At 45.2% G+C, this 22,815-nt stretch overlaps 2 protein-coding genes and 1 non-coding gene across 7 annotated transcripts; 1 reads left to right on the forward strand and 2 right to left on the reverse strand.

The window, feature by feature from the left end:
* The first annotated feature begins 638 nt into the window (after positions 1–638).
* Positions 639–6,109, forward strand: LRATD2 (LRAT domain containing 2). 5 transcript variants are annotated; one of them, XR_011468215.1, is made up of 3 exons: positions 639–983; positions 1,598–5,071; positions 5,199–6,109. XR_011468215.1 is itself a non-coding variant. In XM_070392042.1 (2 exons), exon 2 carries the CDS (start codon positions 1,602–1,604, stop codon positions 2,535–2,537), a length of 936 nt encoding a protein of 311 aa, XP_070248143.1. In that variant the 5' UTR covers positions 639–983; positions 1,506–1,601; the 3' UTR covers positions 2,538–6,109. The 5 variants fall into 5 exon arrangements, 3 of the variants coding, with proteins under 3 accessions (XP_070248143.1, XP_070248142.1, XP_070248144.1); XR_011468214.1 differs by having other exon boundaries at positions 1,598–2,729; positions 3,436–6,109; XM_070392042.1 differs by having other exon boundaries at positions 1,506–6,109.
* Positions 6,110–9,462: 3,353 nt separating this feature from the next.
* On the reverse strand, positions 9,463–9,885 carry LOC138993543 (small ribosomal subunit protein uS17-like). Its single transcript, XM_070392811.1, has one exon. The coding sequence runs from the start codon at positions 9,858–9,860 to the stop codon at positions 9,513–9,515; it is 348 nt and encodes a 115-aa protein (XP_070248912.1). The 5' UTR covers positions 9,861–9,885; the 3' UTR covers positions 9,463–9,512.
* On the reverse strand, positions 9,826–9,932 carry LOC138993584 (U6 spliceosomal RNA). Its single transcript, XR_011468300.1, has one exon. It is a non-coding gene; the product is annotated as a U6 spliceosomal RNA (small nuclear RNA).
* Positions 9,933–22,815: the final 12,883 nt, after the last annotated feature.

Here is a 22,815-nt window from a genome sequence, read left to right on the forward strand (position 1 = left end):
GCACTCATTCTGGAAATACCTCTAAACTGGCACGCTTCTTGAGCTGTTCCACTAAAAAAAAAAAAACGTTGCTGTGAACATTGGCAGAAATACGTCCTAGGAAAGAAAATACCCGTTTGCTTCCTAATGCCTGTCTCTCCTTCTCCAGGTGCTCTGGCAAAAAGGCCACCGGGAAAGAAAACAAACAGCAAACTCTTGTTCTCTCTCTCTCGTCTCTGCACTGGCAGGGGGCGTTCGCCTTTCACTGTTTTTCAAAGCCTGCAGCTCGGAAGAATGCGAACTGAGCCGGCAGCGAGGAGCCCACCGCGGGCCCCGGCTCTGGGCGGGCAAGCGGGGCTGGCCAGCGGCCGGCGAAGGCACCTGCGCTCGGGGCGCCCGCCCCGCCGGCGCGATGGGGAGTTACCAGCGGGACTTAAACCGGCCCCGGCGCGGGGGCGTGGCCTGGGCGGAGCCCGCGGCCTCCGTGGGCCGGACGGGGCGGGGGATCCCGGAGGCTCTGCACCGGGTGGGAAAGCCCGGGTTCCGGGAGCGAGCGCCTGTCTCTTTAAATGCCAGGGGCTGCGCTCCCGCCCGGGGAGCCCGGAGCCGGATCTACAATCCCGTCCCTCCCGCTCCGGCGCTTGTTGCTCGCCGGGCCCGAGCGGGAGCCGCCACCGCCGGGCGGGGGAGCCGAGCGGCTTCTTTCTCCTCCTTCTCGCGCCACACCTCCCCCGAGAGCCGGTGGAGGGGGAACGGCAACCTCCGCAGGAGGCCAGGGGTGCGGGGCGGACGGGCATCCCTCTCACCCCCCCCCCCCCGCCTTCAAGTCCCGAGGCGCCAAGTAGCCGAGGGGGCGAGACATGCGTCGCTGCCCGCTGCCCAGCTTCGCCGCCGCCCGCGCCCGGAGAGGAGGGACCGGGGAGCCCACACCTGCAAACTCGCCCTAGAAGTCTCCGGATGCGGCGGCCCCCACCCCGATCCCCACGGACTCCACCTCTCGGCGGGTGAGTTTGCGCAGGTAACCCGAGCGAGAGGGCACGCGCGGGGGGGACGGAAAGGGGGAGAGAGCGTCACCGGTGAGCCGGGGCGTGTGGCTCACCTGCCCCGACCCCGCTACCCCATCCTCGCTGCTTCCCCGGGGGATGGAGGCGCGGGGAGTGAGGGTCCTCTCTGGGTCAGTTAGAGCCCCGGGTGCCCGCGGCTTGTGAAAGGGGGGCCTGGAGTAAAGTTTCTCTTCCTCGCCCCTCCTGCCTGGCCTTGGCAGGTCGGGCGCTGGCGGAAGCGGTAGGAGCGGCTGAGATGGTGGACTTTTGCCCGAGCGAGGTGACCGGCTGGGGGCGGGGGTGGAGCTGGAGTTGCCTGGCTTCCTGAAGCCGGGCCCCGACAGGTGGAGGAATGAGGGAAGGCTCGCTGCCGCCGTAGAATGGCTCCCGGTGCGCGATCCGAACCTTCCTCCCGCCCCTTAGCCAACCGCCCTCTACCCGGAGGGGCTCCTACAGGGCTTCCTTGCCTTCCTCTCCCAACAGGTGGTCCCAGCCCCTGCCCGGGGACCTGTGCCAATGACCCCAGTGGTGGTTTCGCTTTCTCCCCTCTCGGCGGCGTGAACGTGTGTCCGCAGCGTGATGGGCAACCAGGTGGAGAAACTGACCCACCTAAGTTATAAGGAAGTTCCCACGGCCGACCCGACCGGCGTGGACCGCGACGACGGGCCTCGCATCGGGGTCTCCTACATCTTTTCCAACGATGACGAGGAAGCGGAGTCGCAGCCGCCGCCCCAGGGTCCGGATGGCGGGGGCTTGCCCCAAGGTGAGGACGGCGGGCCGCCGCCGCCCCAGCCGCAGCCCTACGACCCTCGGCTGCACGAGGTGGAGTGCTCCGTGTTCTACCGCGACGAGTGCATCTACCAGAAGAGCTTCTCGCCGGGCTCCGCCGCGCTGAGCACCTACACGCCCGAGAACCTGCTCAACAAGTGCAAGCCCGGCGACCTGGTGGAGTTCGTGGCCCAGGCTCAGTACCCGCACTGGGCGGTGTACGTGGGGAACTTCCAGGTGGTGCATCTGCACCGGCTGGAGGTGAGCAACAGCTTCCTGACCGACGCGAGCCAGGGCCGGCGCGGCCGCGTGGTAAACGATCTGTACCGCTACAAGCCGCTCAGTCCCGGCGCCGTGGTGCGCAACGCGCTGGCGCACGTGGGCGCCAAGGAGCGCGAGCTGAGCTGGCGCAACTCCGAGAGCTTCGCCGCCTGGTGCCGCTACGGCAAGCGCGAGTTCAAGATCGGCGGCGAGCTGCGCATCGGCAAGCAGCCCTACCGGCTGCAGATCCAGCTCTCTGCCCAGCGCAGCCACACGCTCGAGTTCCAGAGCCTGGAGGACCTGATCATGGAGAAGCGGCGCAACGACCAGATCGGGCGGGCGGCTGTGCTGCAGGAGCTCGCCATGCACCTGCACCCGACCGAGCCAGAAGAGGGCGACAGCGACGCTGCACGGACTAAGCCGCCTCTCGAGCGCCCCCCCGAGTCCTGCTGGGAGGAGGAGGACCGAGAGGCGGTGGTGCACTGATGGGCCAGCTGAAGGCAGATCTGTGAGAGGAAGCTGTTGCCAGCAGCTGCTGCCCCCTCTCTCCATTCCTCTACCATCACCTTCTGGGCCGCATCTGGGCTCCTGGGCCATTTGGAAAATAGAGAGTTGGCGAAAGGCGCAGCCAGCTGTGGCTTGAGCTTGTTCTCTTGACAGAGGAGGAAGAGGGTGCAGGTAGGAAGAAAACTTTGGTTGGGGGCATGGCCTGCCCACTCCTGCAATCTGTCTCCTTTCTGAGGTGGGGCAAATTGTGGACATGCCTGGCACTAAGTCCCTTCTGGACCTGGGTCCAAAATCGACCCTTTTTATGCACACAGGGGTGGAGAAAAATTCGGAGTACCAAGGCCTGCCATTGCCTCCTACCCGCTTACTCCTACTCTGTGCTAAGGCCAGAGTGGGGTTGGGGCCTGAAGACAGCCCCATATCCTCTATCCCTGTGGAGCTGTGTGTGGGATCCAGCAGGCTGAGTGATTTATTTTCGGGGCCTCCTGGGAGGCAAGCCTGGAGAAACCAGGACCAGGTCTGGGAGCAACAGACCCAAACCGAGCAGCTGCCTGTGAAGTGGAACAAAATGTCCAGTGAACTTGGGCTACAAAACAAAGAGTTTGCTACCTCCCTCCTCCGGGTCCCCAAGTAATTCATCTTCTGGAGCTGGCTGAGTCTCCTACCCCCTCCTGCTCCACTAGCCACTTCCCAGGTTATAAGTAAATCATTGTCATGGGCCAGCCAGGGGAAGGATTCAATTATGGTTCTGTTTGGCCGCCTTTGTTTCTAGCCTGCTATTGTAGGCATTTACAGCTGTGTTATTTGTTATCAAAGGAGGGAATAGCCTTTTGTGTCTCTGATCTAATTAAACCTGCTCGGCTGTGTTCATCCGCAGGTCGCACATGGGATTGGCTGGTGCCACCCCATAAAGTATCCACTACAGAAGCAGCCAAACAGGTTTGTCCTGGTAGGAATTAGTCATTCACTCCCACTGAACCCCATTCCTGAACAATGAAGGTAACCTTTTTAAAACGTAAGGCTTTCATGGTGGTCCTGTGAATTTTAATTTTCCCTTCTCATTTTTGTTCTTCTGCTGTTAAAATCTTAGGCCTGAGGCCTACTTCAATGATAAGGTATTTATTTTGGTAGCAACACTTGCACACTTAATTCAAAAGATGTGCAGAGTCTTGTTATATGGAAGCAGTCTCCTTGGTGCTTGGAGGACACCCTTCAGAATGCTTTCTCCAGAGAGCTGAGGGCAATCACAAATGCCAGGTGGTGGAGTCAGTGCCAAATCTGGCGACACTCCTAAAGCACTGGTTCCTGATTGTGGGATCTGTTGGCAGCAGGCTGGCTAATACCAGTTGAATCTCCTGCTGAGCTATAGTTTGCTTTATTATGAGGCTTTAAACATTTTTTACAACCTGTTCCTTGTATTCATGTGAGCTCTTTAATGATGTGTGCCCTGCACTTCAGAATGCAGCTCTGCCGCACAATGATATTACTAACACTGTCTCAAAAGTTGAGTAAAGTTTTTCTTCCTGTTGGGAGTCATTAGAGATTACAGTGAACATGTCATTTTGCAACCTAATTCTCACGGTTGGAGTAGAATCATATTTGAGTCTCTACAGTGTGGTCATCCTTGGGGCTCCTGCCTGGAGATCTCTAAATCAAGGCAACAAGACTTGAAGGATATCCTTGTTTACTTTTTCAGACTTGGCATTTGAGGCCGTAATTTTTAAGACTTCATAGCACTTCCACATGACGTCATTTCATTACAAGGGCATTAGCCATGTTCCCTGCTTTTGCAGGGATCTCCAGACAGGTCCTATCACATTGTTAAAGATGAGTCACACTAGACCCCAGTCTGCATCTTTGGAGACCCATATGCCTCCTGTTGGGAATGTCAGTCTAGTTTCCATGGTTAGTAAGTCTCACCACTTAGTGTTTATGTTGTCTTGCTCATGGAAAAGCAGAGCAAGAGAAACATGGGTACAGGCATTGCTACCTAACAGATTTGAATTTTCTTTTATGTTTAGTACAGTAGTGATAGTTGGAAGGAATGACTAACCTGCAGGCAGCAGAAAGGAAGAACAGGCAACACTCTCTTTTCCACTCCCCCATCCCTGTCTCCCTCTTTTGCTCTCAAATGGAAAGTGAATGTCCTTGGTCCCGTTGAGGTATAGCAGCGACTATCTGTTGTTGCAGACTATCTGTTGTTGCTTTTTGTGAGAAGTCTCAACGTGATGAAGAACTGTAAGACCTACACCAATGATCACATTCTGCCTCTAGCAAACAGGTTTTTGATAACAAGAGGAAATAGATCTCCACTTGCTGCTTTCCCATGTCAAGCAAGCATTGTGTACAGGGTACCAGAGATGTGAAATATGTAATACTTAGGAACTGTGATGCCATCGAAAGTGTTTATAGGCTTATACAGCTTCAAGTAGAGCAACAACCAACCAGCGAAGATGCCAAGAAAGGAGAAAGGAACCAGCTCTCGGCTCTTCTTCAACATGGCAGTGTTGTGGGTGAGTTTTTAATCCTAGGCAGTGGCTACATCTGGCACTTAAACAAAACAAAACATATATATATTCAATAATTTTTGTTTCTCCTTAGGATTAAGACTTTAGAACTATTTTGTATTCCGAATTACAGATGCTGTTTGAAGGAAAGAAATACTGATTCTAAGGTTTTTCAGAGGCTCTGGCAGGGGTGAGCAGGACATCTGAGGGGAGCGTATGCTAAGTATAACCAGACAAATTCTATTTTCTTACCTGAGCAGCTATTTTATGGGACTGCTTATGTATGTCCGAGGAGCCCACAACTTCAGCCACACAACTTTTTGTACTGCAAGAACTCAACTTTTTGTAGCTTTTATTTCACATTTAATTTAAAGTAACTATAGCACTAAAATGCCTAGCAGAAGATTTTCCTCCAGACCCCTAAGGAAATTTTATGAAAAAAGATCCTTCAGTGGTTAAACTTTTCATGTCGTTGGTGCTTCTGACCCTAATAGCACCACTAGACAACACAACAACCACATGGAAACATATTTTTGGAAGCAAAACTTTAATTTTATACGACATATGCTATGGAGAGTGAAGAAAATTTAAGGATTACTTGTTTTCTATTTTTTTCTTAACAAAATGGAATCCACTGTGTTGAAGACTCTTGATATTATGTGATTGTCTAACCATTTTTTATACCAATAAATTGAAATAAAATCCAGTATGATCATGGTCATTGAATGGATTAGTCCGAAAAGTTATATTTTATTTATGATTTTTAAAAATCAGGGTAACTAAACTTCTCATTGTGTTGTTTTGTTCTTCAATATACTTGTAATCCATGGAGAATTCCATTGATGAACACGATAATTTCCACATGTGTTTTATTTCTCAGTGAACTGTGTAAACTTTAATTTTGTTGAAGGTTGTATGTTAACTCTATGTTATGTTCTCATACCACTTCTTGAGAAGGAAGTTCTAATTTGAAATTGTATCATTTCCTTCAAAATGAAGGGCAATGCTTAGTTAAATAAAAGATTGATAACATCTTTTAAACCATTTCCTCTTTACTATGTCTTATTAAAATAAAATCTGTCAGGTTCTTTTGAAAGATGCTTTGAGGGTTTCCAATAAACCATCTATTAGAGTTAACTGAATTTATATATATGTTTCCCACTTGTATACCTTTTTTCCTCACATTTTTGGTCCATATCCAGGTTCCTCAGCTTAACTGCAGTTTTTCTGAGAATATTAGTGTGTATCATTTTTTCAAGTGCTCAACAGACAATTGGATGGATTAATTTAGTGACTGAAAACCCTCATTGCATTTACAGTGTGAGAATTAATGACCCATTGTTTCTAGGCTATTGGTGTTCATGAAAAATGTCTCATGAATATAAATTTCCAATACACATTGATTTTCAGAATTAATGCAAACATTACTGGAAACCACACACATTTTGGAATCTACACTGGGGAGTTGAGGGATTAAGGTCAGTAACCCATGTTGCAACATAGGTAATTTCAGAGTCCCAGACAAAGAGTATGGGCTCAGCGAGTAATTTCATTACAGAAGATGGGCAAGTGTGATCATGCGGCACTGTTGGCATGATAAGGAAGGGGTGCATTTGCCAGGAGTTGGTAAAGGAGCAGATGTGGCATCTGGGACTGGTATGGGGGAGGCCACCAGCACCTGGAAATGCTCCCACAATCCTATGAGGTCCTAAAGTCTTGAGTTTTATCAAAAGACTCCTGTGAGACTTTTGAATAGGAAGAAAGTTGGTTGCTGAAGGCTGTAAAAAGCTCAGGTAGCAGTGAGACCCTTTTTCCCTGGAGTGGGAGTCCTTGGTTTGAAATGGTACTCATGGCACAAGGAAGTAGGGGGAGGGAAGCCTACTGGAATGTGTATTTATTCTTGGGTGATTTGGGTGCAATTTTGGTAGAAGCTGCTGTTCCCATTTCTGCTAAGTGGACTGAGCTTGGTTAATGTAGGAAATGACATGTTTGAAAGCATTTAAAAGGCTCAAAATGAACAGTCTCAAAATATGTGCAGAAGGGCTTTTATTTCCTTTTACTGAATTTAGCAAAACTGCTGATTGAACAAATACAGCAATTTTATCTGCAGAGTAGATGCAAGAATGATTAATGTCCATCTGCAATCACAACAGGGTACTAAGTATTTATGAAGGGTTAAAGGATGTTGAGCCGTAGCCTGGGCATTAGAACATACAGAAGTTAAACAAATGGAAACCTCTAGAGATGGTCCATACTGCTGAGCTTGTTTCAAAGGGGAAATCAATTTCACTCCTACATAGAGGACAGAGTATGATAAAAGGTGGCTCTGTAAATCCTTATAGTTGGTAGGATTCAAATGAAGTAGATGTGTATAGGTTTAGTTGGAGTACTGTTGGAGAACTTAGATAAAGAATCCTTGAAGGTGCAAATGGTGGAGGAGAATGGGGCGTAACTAACATTGATGAAGCACTTAACTGGGAGGCTCCCAAATTCCTATTGTCTAACATACAAAGATAACCTGACCCGTGGTTTCTTTTCTTCTATTATTTTAATCTTTATTGAAATTATTATATATGGCTTCCTTTCCCCCTCATTAATCCAATGCAGTCCACCCCCAGGCTTTCACCACCTAATTGTCCATATCCATGGGTTATACATATATATACATACAGGATCTTTGGTTGATTACCTCCCACCCACCCATGCTCCCGCACCTTCCCTCTGAGATTCTGCACTCTGTTCTATGCTTCCATGTCTCTGGCTCCTATCTGTTCATCAGTTATTTTGTTAATTAGATTCTACATATGAATGAGATCATGTGGTACTTGTCTTTCTCTGTCTGACTTATTTCACTTAGCATGACACTCTCAAGGTCCCTTCATGCTGTCTCAAAGGGTAAGATATTGTACTTTTTTACTTCTGCATAGTATTCCATGGTATAAATGTACCACAACTTTCTTATCCACTCATCTACTGATGGACACTTAGGCTGTTTCCAGATCTTAGCTATTGTAAATTGTGCTGCTATGAACATTGGGCTGCATACATTCTTTTTGATTGGTGTTTCGGGTTTCTTAGGATATATTCCTAGAAGTGGGATCACTGGGCCAAATGGCAGTTCCATATTTAAATTTTTAAGGAAACTCCATACTGTTTTCCATAATGGCTGCACCAGTCTCACAAGCACTTGTCATTTGTTGATTTGTTGTTGGTAGCCATTCTGACAGGTATGAGGTGACACCCCATTGTTGTTTTAATTAGCATTCCTCTGATGATCAATGACTTGGAGCATTTTTTCATTTGTCTGTTAGCTGTTTGTATACCCACTTTGGAGAAGTGTCTATTTAGGTTCTTTGCCCATTTTTTAATTGTATTGTTTGTCTTTTGTTAAGTTGTATGAGTTCCCTATAAATTTTGGAGATTAACCCCTTATTGGATATATCATTGGCAAATATGTTCTCCCATGTAGTGGGCTCTCTTGTTACTTTGTTGATGGTTTCTTTTTCTGTGCAGAAGCTTTTTATTTTGTGGAGTCCCATTTATTTATTTTCTCCTTAGTTTCCATTGAACAAGGAGATGTATTGATAAACATATTGCTAAGAGAGATGTCTAATATTTTACTGCCCATGGGTTCTTCTAATTTTTTTTATGGTTTCCCATCTTATATTTAAGTCCTTTATCCATTTTGAGTTTATTTTTGTGTATGGTGTAAGTTGGTGGTCTAGTTTTGTTTTTTTACATGAATCTGTCCAATTTCCCCAACACCATTTCTTGAAGAGACTGTCTTGACTCCATTGTATGCTCTTGCCTCCTTTGTCCAATATTAATTGAGCATAGTGGCTTGGGTCGATTTCTGGTGATCCATAGTTTCTATCCTCATGTAACTTATATCCTAATAGGTAAGGCAGGATTAGAGGATCCTAATTGTTGAGCCAAACTGAACGTAGAGTATCTGACCTAGGCACACAGAATCAAATAGTGTTGTTAAGGCTTGGCAGTCAAACTCCCTGGGTTTCTCTAATATGGGCTCTGCCTACAATTAACCTTGGGAGAACTTATGCACTTGTTTGAAAAAATGTATTTCTTCTTCTGTACTGTGTGGCTTGTGTCACTGGATTCATTTAACTCCCTCAATCTAAGTTGTATTTTAAAAGTAGTATAATTAATATATAATATATCTTTTTTTTTTTTTTTTTTTTTTTTTTTTTTTCACGGAGGAGTGCAGCATCTTTAATACAGGCCGTCTTCACCCAGAGACAGGACAGGAGGCGGGATCTGGTCCCCATTCCCACCCTCACGCCCCAGAGGGTAAATAAGAACCCATCGTTCTCGTGAACCTGCTCCATCCCCAGGGACATACCTCCCTCTGGAGAGGCCACAGACATCGGGAGCCTGGCTGTGACTGAGAAAATAACTTTATTTGGTTGGGGTGGGGCAGGTAGCCAGCTCAGAACTTCTGGAACTGCTTCTTGGTGCCGGCGGCCTTGGTGACCTTGAGCACGTTGAAGCGCACAGTCTTGCTCAGGGGGCGGCACTCACCCACGGTGACGATGTCGCCGATCTGCACATCTCTGAAGCAGGGGGACAGGTGCACTGACATGTTCTTGTGGCGCTTCTCGAAGCGGTTGTACTTCCGGATGTAGTGGAGGTAGTCTCGGCGGATGACAATGGTCCTCTGCATCTTCATCTTGGTCACCACGCCGGACAAGATGCGTCCTCGGATGGAGACATTACCGGTAAAGGGGCATTTCTTGTCAATGAAAAATATGGAACGCTTCACGAATTTGCGTGTCATCCTTGCGCAGGGGCCATGCTAATCTTCTCTGTATCGTTCCAATTTTAGTATATGTGCTGCCGAAGCGAGCACTATATAATATATCTTAATATAATTGAGCTATAATAATGGTATCTACTTCAAATGGATGTTGTGAGCACAAAAGGAAACAATGGCGATAAAACCCAAATCAATATCTACTATGATTAACTAGAGAACATTTGGGCTATTGTATGTGTTCAGAAGCCTTATTCAAATTAAATAAAGTTACTGTCTGGGAGAGAGAGGTGTTCTTCCATTTAGTCTTGGAGAATGTCTTAGCTAGATATAAGAAATTGGTAAGATAAGAAAGAGATAGTCTAGTTAACACTTTAGTTGTTTAGCCACTGCTGTCATGTTTCAAATGTCTTGAGCTTTGATCTTTGGCAGATGACCTGTTTAACTATTTTTTTATTATGTTTACTCATTAATTCAAATATTTCTTGAGAACTTTGAAGGTACTAGGTGGTGGAGAGCCAAGGGAGGGGCATGGATAGGGAGGAATATTGCAGTGATAATATTAACAATGATGAGGTCACCTTGCCCACACTGCCCTATTTTAATCATCACACAGCCTTCTGGACAGATGTTAATCTTTGGTTTAGAGAAATGAGGTGATTTGTCCATGGTCATATAGCTAATAAATGGCAGCTTCTGGCCTGGAACAGGATTGCTTGTCTCCAAAGCCCCAGGCTGTGGAGGGCCACCTAGAGATCATCTGATACTCCCACTGTTTTGACCAACTCTCCCTTCTTGCCTGTGGAGAATACCTTCTTCTTCACCAGCATCAGGTGTGCAGTATTATCTGAATAGCACAGATATTTTCAGCAACTCTCAAGGCAGTGACTCTGGGAGGCAGGAAGAGGCAGGAAGAGGAAGAGAGGCAACTCTGGGCCAAGGGGAATTTTACTTCTGTGTCAAGAGTAACAATGACAAGCCTGGGGCGAATGTTTACCACCCTGTAATTGCTCCCACCCTCCCTGTGGCTGAGTACTGTGCCATTCCCTGCTCAGATTGTACTTCTGTCTGCCTGTTTGTGACTTCATTTCCCCCTTTAGGTCAAGGTCTGGTCACACAGGCCTGCTTGGAACCATGGCTCTAACCCCTGACCTGCTGTGTGACCTTGGGCAAGTTAGTAACTTCTTTAAGCCATTGTGACTTATTTAAAAAGTGGGGCTAGCCTGGCCGGTATGGCTCAGTGGTTGAGTGTTAACCTATGAACCACGAGGTTGTGGTTTGATTCCCGGTCAGGGCACATGCCCAGGTAGTGGGCTTGATCCCAGTGTGGGATGTGCAGGAGGCAGCCAATCAATGATTCTCTCTCATCATTGATGTTTCTATCTCTTTCTCTCTCTCCCTTCATCTCTGAAATCAATAAAGATATATTAAAAATAAATAAATAAATAAATAAAAGTGGGGTTAGTAGGAGTGCCTACTCCATAGGGCTGTTCATTGCCTCACATCAGACAATGTAAATCCAGTGTATCATGGGGCACTGAGGTGTGGCGTGGTAGCCATATCAGCTCTGCCATAAATGGCTCTGCTACGAATATGATAGAGGACCTTGAGCAAGTCCCTGTGCCACTCTAGGACCCTGGCTCTACCATTCTGTGTGTGGAGTACCACCTCTAGCAGGAGGGGTCTGTGACAAGATTCCAAGTGCAACTTTTGCCTTTGGGATGGCTATAGAAGTTGCTAGGTGCTCTACTTAATTATAATTAATTAACACTACTAAGTACTGATTCCTTGGCTATAGTAAATGTAAGCCAGTTAATAAGGATAATAATAATAAAGACTGAATTTTAGGGAGTGCTTTTATTGTGAAAAGTAGGGACTATACACAAATACGTTTTTGTACTGGCAAATTTTGTTACGATCTTATGCTAGGACCCAATCTGGGCCATTGATGGGAAAAAGAGGTGATGATAAGAGTAAATTAAATTAATTTGTGTTTCCTTTTTTTTTGAAAAAGTATTTAGAATTTTTTTGTTTAAGTTTACATTTTTGAACACTGATTTATTTATTTTTTTCACATATTAGAGTACATTTCTCTTTGTTACCTGATTCTACTCTTGGCCAATACAAGAAGTTCTCCTGTATCTCAATGGATATGCATGACTTATTCTACTTTATTTTAATGGACTCTATTTGTTTTTTTATTTCAGAAAGAGCAAGGCTGTTCATAAACTCATCAAGCATCAAATGGTGGCAGTTCTTTGTGCCAACATCTATTGTAGTACTTAACAAAATAAAAGACTCTGTATTTTTAGAGCAGTTTTAGGTTCACAACAAAATTGAGTGGAAAACACAGCATTCCCACATTCCCCTTCTCCAAACTCACAGCCTCGCCACCACCAACATGGGTCTTAGCGAGGTCAACTGGTTACAGTGGATGAACTAACATTAACACATCATTGTCAGCCAGAGTTTATACTACATTTTCCTCTTTGTATTGTACAGTCTATGGTTTTGACAAATGTATCCATCACTATGGTATCATACAAAATAATTTCACTCATTTCTTCCCCCTTTCCCACATGGGGTAGGCAGGGGTCCAGAATAGACTTCCTGGGGCAAGTTGAGCAGGTAGGGGAGGTCTTATCTGAGCAAGATTCTGACAGAATCCTGCTCCCATCTCATCAACCCTTTATTTTAGGAGTACATCACACATCTGTCTTTGTATGACAGGGGAAAAGGTATCTGTGAGAACAAATATTATACATTGCTTAGTAATTCCTTTTTTCTTTTCACAGTTCTGGTAGAGATTTCAGCTAACTGGGGGACATTAGTGAAAACTCTGAAGAATATCGATTTTACTGCAGTCACAGTGTTCTCTTATCTTGAGCACCATCATCACCCAGCCCACTTGAGGCATTTCGAAACAGCAGCAGTCTGGTGAGGATTTGGGGCTGCTCTGTGTTTTCAGGGAGCTGAGAGGCAGTGTGGAAAGCACTGGCCAGTGTCAGAGTCAGTCCCAGGACAGTCACCAGCACCTCCCCTTTCTAGGCCACCTGGGAGATGACCTCACCTGGCTCAGGAGGCCGTGTGATTCAATTGTAAAGTGGGGGTAATACGTCACCTTCCTTGTGGGGTTCTGGAGTTAGTGGCGATATCCATACATCACTCAGAAGTAGTCCTGGTGTGAAGTTACATGCTCAGGGATTGCTTGGTGTCATTATCCATTTTCCCCTTTTTCAGTTTTGCCTGGTGTTTATGACTCAACACCAAAATCTCACAGGTGAATTTCATATTGGAGCAGGTTAAACGCCAAACTTGACCAGAGTTTGGTCACAGATGGCAAAACATTTGGTTTTGTAATGGTTAATGCTACCTGGCCCCAGGTGTTTGGGGGAGAATCATAAGTATGTGTATAACACACACACACACACACACACACACACACACACACAACAACAACAAGAAGCCAAGTGCATCATTTTATCTGACTCTTTGGTTTGTACCCAACCTGACCACTTAAAAGGTGAGCCTCAGGCACTGATATCATTACATAGTTATAATTGTTTGATTACCTCCCTGGGTAATGCCTTTCTCTGCCTGCCCTTTAAACCCAGGAATATCTTTTATGGTAATAATGTCATTTATTACTTTTTTTACATTTAAAAAATAATATGTGCTTCATATAAAATAAGTTCAAATACCAAAGTGCATAACATAAAAGTGAAGGGCATCCTCCAGCGCCTCCCATCACCCTGCTCCACCTCTAACAGACTTAGCGGTAGTAGGTGTGTCGTGTGTTCCTTCTAAACATGTTTTCTATGAATATTCAGATATGCTATTTGCATATATTTTCCCCAGTTTTTAAAAATTATATTAGGCTACCCATACTATTCTGCCACTTTTTTTACTCATCAATAAGATGAGTAAATTAAGACTTTCTTTTATATTAGTACTTAACGTGTGTAAAACATCTCTTTATAAACAGTTGTTTAAGTATTTCACAGTAAGAAGCTTTTGTTTCTTATTTATGCACTAGAGGCCCCGTGCAAGAAATTGGTGCACTGGTACAGTCCCTAGGTCTGGCCAGCGATCGAAGTGTGAGCATCTGGTGTGGAAGGGCAGGTCCCAGCTGACCTCTGGGCCCTGGGCAGCACCTGGGCTCCTGCGTGCCCCCTTCTGCCTAAGTCACAGCTCCCGAGTCCCCATAGGAGATGCCATGAGCATGGCTGGATGCTGCGGGCCAGGGCACAGCATGGGCCTCTAAGCCGCCCAGTGGCGCCACACAGAAGCCGGGCAGGTAGCGTGCTCTCTCCTAGCCGGCCTCGCAGACTGGTTCCTGCGCGAAAGCCTGGCTCACCCAGAAGAGGCCACACTGGTGTGGGGCAGGCTCCTCGTGGGCGCCAGTACCTGAGCGCCGGGGGGAGGGGAGGGTGTGGGGGGGCTTCCCCTGCACACAAGATCTGGCATCCCGGGGGAGGGTAGCAGGGGGAGTGAGAGTGAGCTCAGCAGACATCCCACATTCTCACCACATCTCCGCCCCGTCACCCCCACCCCCAGGTAGCCGGCAAGAGGTTGCAGCCCCTTGCCCCGGTGATGCCTGCCATGTTTTGCACCACCCCCTGGTGGTCAGCACATGTCATAGTAAGCGGTCGAACTCTCAGTCGAACGTCCACCTGAGGGGACAATTTGCATATTAGGCTTTTATTATATAGGATTTTCTCATCAATGTCTATTCAAACTATATCCAATGTTTCCTAATTGCACTATAAATGATACCACAAACATCTTGCTATACCTGTCCTTGGCATACGTATGAGTATTTCTGAAGGATATAATTGTTGTAGTGAAATTTCTGGATTTAAGGTTATGCAAAATTTATATTTTAATAGGAACAACCATATGGCTCTCTATAAAAGATTGTGCCAATTTACAGTAATGCTAATAACATTCTCAAGTGTTTGAAAATGTTTATTTACTCATCGGTAAAAAAAAATAGTATATTATTGTTTGATTTTCTATGAGAGTTTTATTTTTTACCACTTGAGCTGTTCCCATTGGTATCACCAAGAATTCTAATCAGTGGTTTACCAGTTTTATTCTATTACAGACATTCTAATCTCTCAGCATTTGGTTATTGGATCAGCCTGGCAAATTATAGAGTCCAATCTATGAACTTAAATAAATGGTAGAAAGTAGTGGTGGAAGGTATACAAAATCATCCTTCTTTTAAAAATATAAATCAGAGTGTTTTACACCCTTTAGTGGTTGCCAATAGTACTTAGATCGAAATCGAAGTTTCTTCCTATGGCCTGTTGGCTTGCACAATCGGGCCTCCGCTTTTGTTGCCCACTTACCACTCCCCCTTACAGGATATACCCCACCTTCAGAGGCTTAAGTTTACTTTTCTAAACTCCTTCTTACTTTAGAGCTGTGTTTGTGTTTGTGTATATGCGCGTGCTATATGCCAGCCACCGTTGTTGGAACCCTGACATGATATTTCATTTACTTTCCAGCATAATCTGGGAGGTTGTCACTGTAAACCTCATTTTACAGATGAAGTCCAATATTACTGAGCTGTGAAATGGACCAAACAAGGTTGGGCCCCACGGTTACCTGACTCCTGGACCAGTGGTCTTTCTGCTGCATTGCCGTTACTCGTAGCAGTTACACTGGTCTGCAAGCATTTCCCAAATCGCATAATTTTGAGGGCCTCCCTCCAGGTTTCCGCAGTGCTGCTCAAAGTTGAAGACTTCGCTCTTCTTCAGTGGTCCCTGTTACTCTGAAAAACGAGTTGATGAAGGCAAGAAACTGAACACCGAGAGATGAGAGAGCTAAGGGAAGACATGTGCAAGGAGCTTTAATTTTTACTGTAACTTTTTGTTTGGGCATCATTTCAAAGTCACTTGAATAAGCACAGTGTAAAAGAACCTCTGTCTCCCCTTTACGCAAATTCATCTTCTGTTAATACCTGATCCCATTGGAACAGTGCCAGTGGGATAAGTGTTTCTAACGCCATGCTTACCCAAGGACTCTGGCTAGCAGCTTCTTTATTCCTCGTTTGAACTGTTCTACAGCCCAGCTCTGGTATTCATCCTCCCTGACCCACATTCTCAACTTGAGTTTTATATTATTGCTCAGAATCCCCTTCTCTCTCACAGTGTGGGTATGAGCCTGGCTCAACAACTGATCAGCTTGAATTTGGATCACTGTTCCACCACTTAGGAGCTATTGTAGCGTTTAGAGCAGCAGTTTCCTCATCTGAAAAAAACGGGCCTGATGTAGTACCTTCTGGAGCGTTTGTGAAGATTCCATGGAATCATGTAAAAAGGAGTTTCATCCCAGCACCAAGCACAAGATAAATTCCCCTAGAAAAGCAAACTCACTTGTTGAAGACCCATATTCACCCTATAGTTATTCATACAGCTGTACCAGTTGTCAAAATATTGAAACATGTTCATATCAGGAGATAAATAGCTGCTTCCCTGAACCCCACCCCTCACCTCCATAGCATCGCCATCTTCCTGGCCACTGTCCTGGGACCCCCATGATGTCCCCAGCATCCACCTTACAGGTAGGAGCCTGCAGAGCTGGGGCCTCCAGCAATCTGCTGCAGCTCTCAGTGGAGCATTTTGATTGGTTGATGACTGCTGAACATATCAATATCCCCACAGTATATTAGCTTAATGCCTATAATTACTATCACATCCACTTACAAAGTATGAAGGAAGCAGGGGAGGGAATGAGGAACTTTACCCAAAGCCACACAGAAAATGATGACTTAATCTTGAGACTATTTCATTTCCAAACCATGTCCATTCTCTGTGGAGTAGAGGCCCTGTCTCCAAGCCTAGTTCAACCCTGTGACCTTGGGCAGGGGACTGCATCTCTCAGAGGGGGAACAGTGAGAATGATTTTTCTAGCTTCTCTGCCTCTCCAGGCTTTGAAAAGTGCCAAGATAGGGAAACTTTCCTTGTCTTTTTGTTCAGGGCAAATCATCAAGTTCAGTGGTCAATTTTAGGCCAGAGATCAAACTCAACTTGTTAATTATTCACAAAGTTGGAAACTCTGCTCTTCTCTTGAAACTGCTTAAACCCATTGAGATAAGCCAGAACTACGAAGCCGATAAAAACAAACTTGTTGAAAATAACTAGTCAAAGCAGAGCATACAAATGTTTTTAGAGAGGGATTGTGAGCCAGAGAAAGCAAAGGCACAATGAAAGGAGCATGGCCTTGGGAACCAGGAAGACTCCATTTATGAGCTGTGTCCTATTGGGCAAGTCATGTAATAAGTAACCTGTATTTCATCCTTTAAAAATGAGAATAAGCATCTTGAAGAGTTATTTAGAGCCAGACATAATGGGGGCACAGCCTAGAGCTCAGTGCCTGGCATCAGGAGTGAGAGTACAAATATTTGCTAACCTGGACTCCAGGACCCTAAAGAAACCAGAGTTACTATGAATCAGCATTCCACAAGTTCCCAGAGGCCCCCTGCAGGCCAGGAGTTAACCCTTTCCTTGCTAGATCACTGAGGACAGGGAGTGGCTATTTGCCAATAGAATGGAAATCTTTAGTTGTTCTATTCTGATGCCTTGACTACCCAGCATCCCTGGCCAGTAGTAGAAGAAAGTTCTCAGACCCCTCAGGTCTATCCTTCATTATATGAGAACTAGTGGCCCAGTGCACAAATTTGTGCACATTGAAAGGCAACTAATTAGAATATATATTTTAATATCACTATTCACTCTTTCTCTATAATAGAAGTGTCAACCAAATTCACAATCGACAATGACAGATCGAAACACATGCATGCGATTGGCACTAGTGAGAGCTTTATATATATAGATAAATTTGCTTAATTAGACCTGCTTTCTGATTTAGCTAAACTTTTTCCAGTGAAGCACTCCAAATTCTCTTTCAGGTAATTGTCTGCAACACAGCAGTAATATCAACATGAAGCAGATTATTATTGTAGATCACTCAGGGAGAACAAAGGGTAAAATATTTAAGTGCAGCAGTGTTTGACTATATTCTGGCAGTGAGAAAACCTGAAGTCATTTTCTTTTTTTAAAAAAACATATTTTTATTGATTTCAGAGAGGAAGGGAGAGGGAGAGAGAGAGAAACATCAATTATGAGAGAGGATCATTGATCAGCTGCCTCCTGCACGCCCCCTACTGGGGATCAAGCCTGCAACCCGGGCAGCTCTTGCCTGGAATCGAACCTGGGACCCTTCAGTCCGCAGGCCGACGCCATATCCACTGAGCCAAACCAGCTAGGGCTGAAGTTATTTTCAAGGTCCACTATTTCTTACTTCTTTTCAGTCGAATCAAGTTTCTAAGCTTTATAAATCTGCGTTTCCAGCTAATGAAAAGAAAATAGGATTCCACTGAGTCTCCTATCTACCTACTTCCAGGACTTCTGTGAGGATCAAATGAGATGAGGTACAGGAAAACGCTTCACAGACATTTGGTCGAAGTATAAAATATTTCCACTTGGCTATAAAGCAAGTCATGTTCCTGGGCTGAAGAAACTCCAAGGAGGCTAGTGGCTAGGGAGAGGAAGCCAGGCATTGCTACATGACATCATTACCCGGAGCCCACTGCCACCATTTCCGGACTGGCCTGAGCTGTGGGCCACATTTTATGCCATGGGGTCTTGGCAGCATTGGCTGCGATTTGGTGGGCTATTGCTCCGGGATGGTGGCAGGGACTGTGTCCCACTCGGGGGAAGCCGAGTATTGCTTTGTTGGCTCCAGGTCCATGGTACCATTTCTCTGTAAATGGCCAGTGCGCATCACGGCAGCTCCTGCTTTGAGCGTCTGCACCCTGATGGTCAGTGTGCATCATAGCGGCCAGTCAGACAGTCAGACACTAGTATATTAGCCATATATATATATATATATATATATATATATATATATATAGATAGATTATTCTGTTTTATGCTTACCCCAGGGGCTCGGTGCACAGATTAATGCACCAGTGGGATCCCTCGACCTGGCCTACACCCTCTCACAATCCAGGACCCCTCAGGGGATGTCAGAGGCCCGGTGCATGGATTCGGCCCGATCCCCACAGGCCAGGCTGAGGGACCTCACCAGTGCACAAATTCGTGCACCAGGCCTCTAGTATGCATATAAGATCTTTGGTTAATCTCTTCCCATCCTCCTACTTCCCTGCTTCCCTCTGAGATTCTTGAGTCTGTTCCATGTTTCCATGCCTGTGCATTGAGCATCTGCCCCCTAGTTGTCAGTGTGCATCATAGCTACCGGTCAAACCGTCGAATAGTCGGTCGAAGGGTCCAAGGGTCACTGAGGCTTTCATATATATAGATGTGATATGGATCTGTAATTTTCTCTTATTATGATATCTTTGTCTGGTTTGCTATCAGGATAAAGTAAACATCATAGAATGGTGTCTCACATGTCTCTGAGGTTCTGATTATTTTCTTTTATTATTTTTAGTTCTTTATACTTAGTAATCTCAATTTACCTGCCTCTCAGTTTATTAATTCTTCTACTTGCTCAAAACTGCAGTTGGGCCCCTCTAGTTAAATTTTCATCTCTCTTGTGCCTTGCAACTTCAGAGTTTATTGACTTTAAAAAAATAATTTCTATCTTTTTATTTGTATTTTTGATTTGGTAACACATTTTTCTCATACTTCAATTCTTTAGACACAGTTTATTTTAGTTCTTTGAATATATTCATGATAATTGATTTAAGTCTTTGTCTATTTATTACAATGTCTGGCCTTGCTCAGGGACAGTTTCTGTAAACTATATTTTTCTTTGTATGGGCCATATTTTTCTATTTCTTTGAATGTCTTATTTTTTTTTTTTTTTTGCCATTGCTATTGGTAACTGGCCATTTAAAATAATACAGTGAAAAATAAAATAAAATAATACAGTGTTTCAACTATGGAAACCTGTTCTCTTTCTTTCTTCAGGCTTTGTTGTTGTTGCTGCTGTTTGTTTAACGACTTCTTGGAATAATCCAGGAAAATTTGCATTTTTGTCATGTGTCACCACTATAGTCTCTATTCAATTAGCTTAGTTAACTAATGACTAGATAGATAATTTAAAAAAAAATCTTGAACTAATAATCTCCCAGCATTTTCAATGCTTCGTGTGTGTGTGTGTGTGTATGTGTGTGTGTGTGTGTGTGTGGTGTTTTCAGTGATCTGCAGGCAGTCTCCAACTCCATCTTATCCTTAACTTTCTGCCCATGCAGATGTTCAGGATACTCAGAGGAGAGAGCGGGGTTTTTCCTGCGCATATGTACAGTCTTGAAATTGCAGATGGGCTCCTATATCCACAGGAATAGGTTGGAGCTTTCCAAAGGTTCCCATGGACATCTCATTACCCAGTTTTTCTTTTTAGAAATCTTTGGTTAGCTTCATGTGAGCTCCAACTGTTAACACCTCCTCAGGCAGCTGTGATTTTAAACAATTGCCGCTGATTTTATTTGACAAATACTCTGTGGGTAGGGCTCTTTACAAAGTGTAAGCTCTAATTAGGTCAAATAAAGAAAACCCTTGAAGGTGGAGCTTCTTCAAAACTGCCCGATGTATCAAATAGTGCAAATTCTCTGGGAATGGGACTTCTGGGGAGCTCCAAGCCCATCTTGCTTCCTTCAGTAGATACTAAGTTGATGGTTTCACAGCTGCTATAGTTGTGAGACTGTTGGCTCTCAGTACTACTTACTGAATTGCTAGGGAGAGTGTGATGGGCATAAGGCAGGTTAAAATGCCACAAGACTCACTGTCCTTGCTGAGATGTAGCCATTGTTCATGAGTAAATGCTGCTTGGATTGTTGCAAGCCTTTGGTGATTTTTTAGAGTTCTGAAAAAGTTAATAGGATTTTGACAGTTTTCACTGGTGTTCTCATGGCTTTTTATGGAGAAGTGAGTTTCAGAGGTCCTCAATCGATCATTTCAGAATAGTCAATTGCACATTCACTTTCTATAGTTATGTAACAAAATTACCACAAACTTAGCGGCTAAAACAACACCCATGTATTATGTCACAGTTGTTGTAGGTCGAAAGTCCTGGCACAGAGTAACTGCATTTTCTGCTCTGGGTCTTGCAAGGTTGAAATCAGTGTGTTGGTTGGACTGTGTTTTCTTCTGGGGCCCGAGGTCTTATTCAGGCTGTTGGCAGACTTTAGGTTGTGGTTGTAGGAGTGAGTCCCTGGTTTTATTTTCTGTTTGTGTTTTGCTGGCTAGTGGCCATCTCAGCTCCTAGAGGCCTCCTTTTGGTCCTAACTGTCAACCTGGAAGGTGACTTGTTCAAAGCCAGCAGGAAAAATCTCTCTACAGTCTGTTAAAAGGGAGTCTTATGTGACCTGATGTAATTGTGGGAGTCATAGGACCTGCTCACACTCAAGGAGTGGGGATTATATAGGGTGCCTATACTGGGGGGTAAGTTTCTTGGGACCCATCATAGAACTCTGCCTGCCATAGGCTTATTGTGGGTCTTCAAGCATTTGTCTACAAGGGGAATCATTGCCATCTATATTTCACTTGTGTGGCTCTATTTCATAGAGCACTTTCATTTAAATTAATCGAATGTAATCCTCACAATAGCCCTCTGAGAGAGGCAGGGAAGGCGTTCCTATACCCATTTTAGATATTTGAACCAAAGGCTCAGAGACACTATATGACTACTCATGAGCACACACCAAATTTATTCCTCTGAGTCTAAGTAGGGAGCCCTCAGATCTAACACACCTGCGTACATGTTAAGGGTCAGGCCTTTGCGAGTTTTGGTTTCTATACGGCAATGAGGCCTCTTTTAGGGACTTCATCTCTGGAACAGCTTCCTCCAGGCTCCTGCATCTCCTACATGCCTATTTGGGGAAAATACCTGAGCGTGAAAAATAGTATTAACCGGGAGTTTTGATAAAATGGAGTCTGCAGGGGCAAATTGCAATTTAAATAGCTCAAAAATTCCATTTACTTCCAGCAATATATTCCGAATGTTCCCTCTGGCCCAGCTCAAAGGGAGCAGGCAGTCATCTCCTGCAGAAAGTAAATGGAATTTTTATTTTTGTCTCCGAAGTGCCTTGAAATCAGCAATCTCAAGGCTGGCAATGGGGCCTCAGTGAAGACACCATCAGAAAGAACAGCAGAGGTTCAGAAGGTAGCCAGCCATGGACCAAACTCATTCTCATTTTAATTTGATGGTTTTGTGGGTGGTAGAAGTCACTGACCATTCCAGACCAGGCTTCTTACCTCCCTATACTTAACCTCCTGGTTCAATGTGTCCAATCACCTGAAAGGTAGTGGGTTTTCTTTAGCTCCAGTTCAAGCCTTTACATTCGTCTGGGTCTTTCTATGGTGGTGCAAATGGCTGCTCATGGTCCTTATCGATCAATCCTGCAAATGGTTGAGGACATGGAGTTGGGACCTTGGCTCCCTTTACAGATTCCTTTTCCCCAGTCCCTGCACAAACCCCCAGCTGCCTTGAGAAGGCAATCCTCACCTTCTACCAAGGCCATGCCCTTGCCTTACAGTGGAAATAACTCGGGGGGTGACTTTCATGCTCCCCAGCTCCGTATGTACATCAGGCTGAGGCTGGATCCTGCCAAGACCACACCTTGCTTTGCCTCCTGCCTGCCCATCCTGCTTCCTGCATTTCCTCTCTCCCGAGAGCCCTCCCCATCAGTGAATCACATTCACCCCATCACTGTCTCAGCCGCTGCGTCCATGGCAGAGAGTGAAGAAGCTCAGCTGTGCCTTTCCTCTGCCTAAGTTAAAAAAAAAAATTGTATCCAGGAATTGAAGGCCTTGCTATAAAGAAGCATCCATTTAAATAAGGCAGTCCTACTTTTTCTCACTAGCACAGAAGTCATTTACCTCAACCTCAGTTATGTGGGACATAGTCATACATATAGAAAGGGCCTGTGAGTCACTGATCTAGATATTGTAAAATAACAGGCAGTCTGTACCTTCATTGTTAAAAAATCCTACAGCCCAGCCAG

This window comes from Myotis yumanensis, unplaced genomic scaffold (assembly GCF_028538775.1).
Source record: "Myotis yumanensis isolate MYYU_CA2020_CCGP unplaced genomic scaffold, mMyoYum1.0.hap1 SCAF_15, whole genome shotgun sequence".
Lineage (NCBI taxonomy): Eukaryota > Metazoa > Chordata > Mammalia > Chiroptera > Vespertilionidae > Myotis > Myotis yumanensis.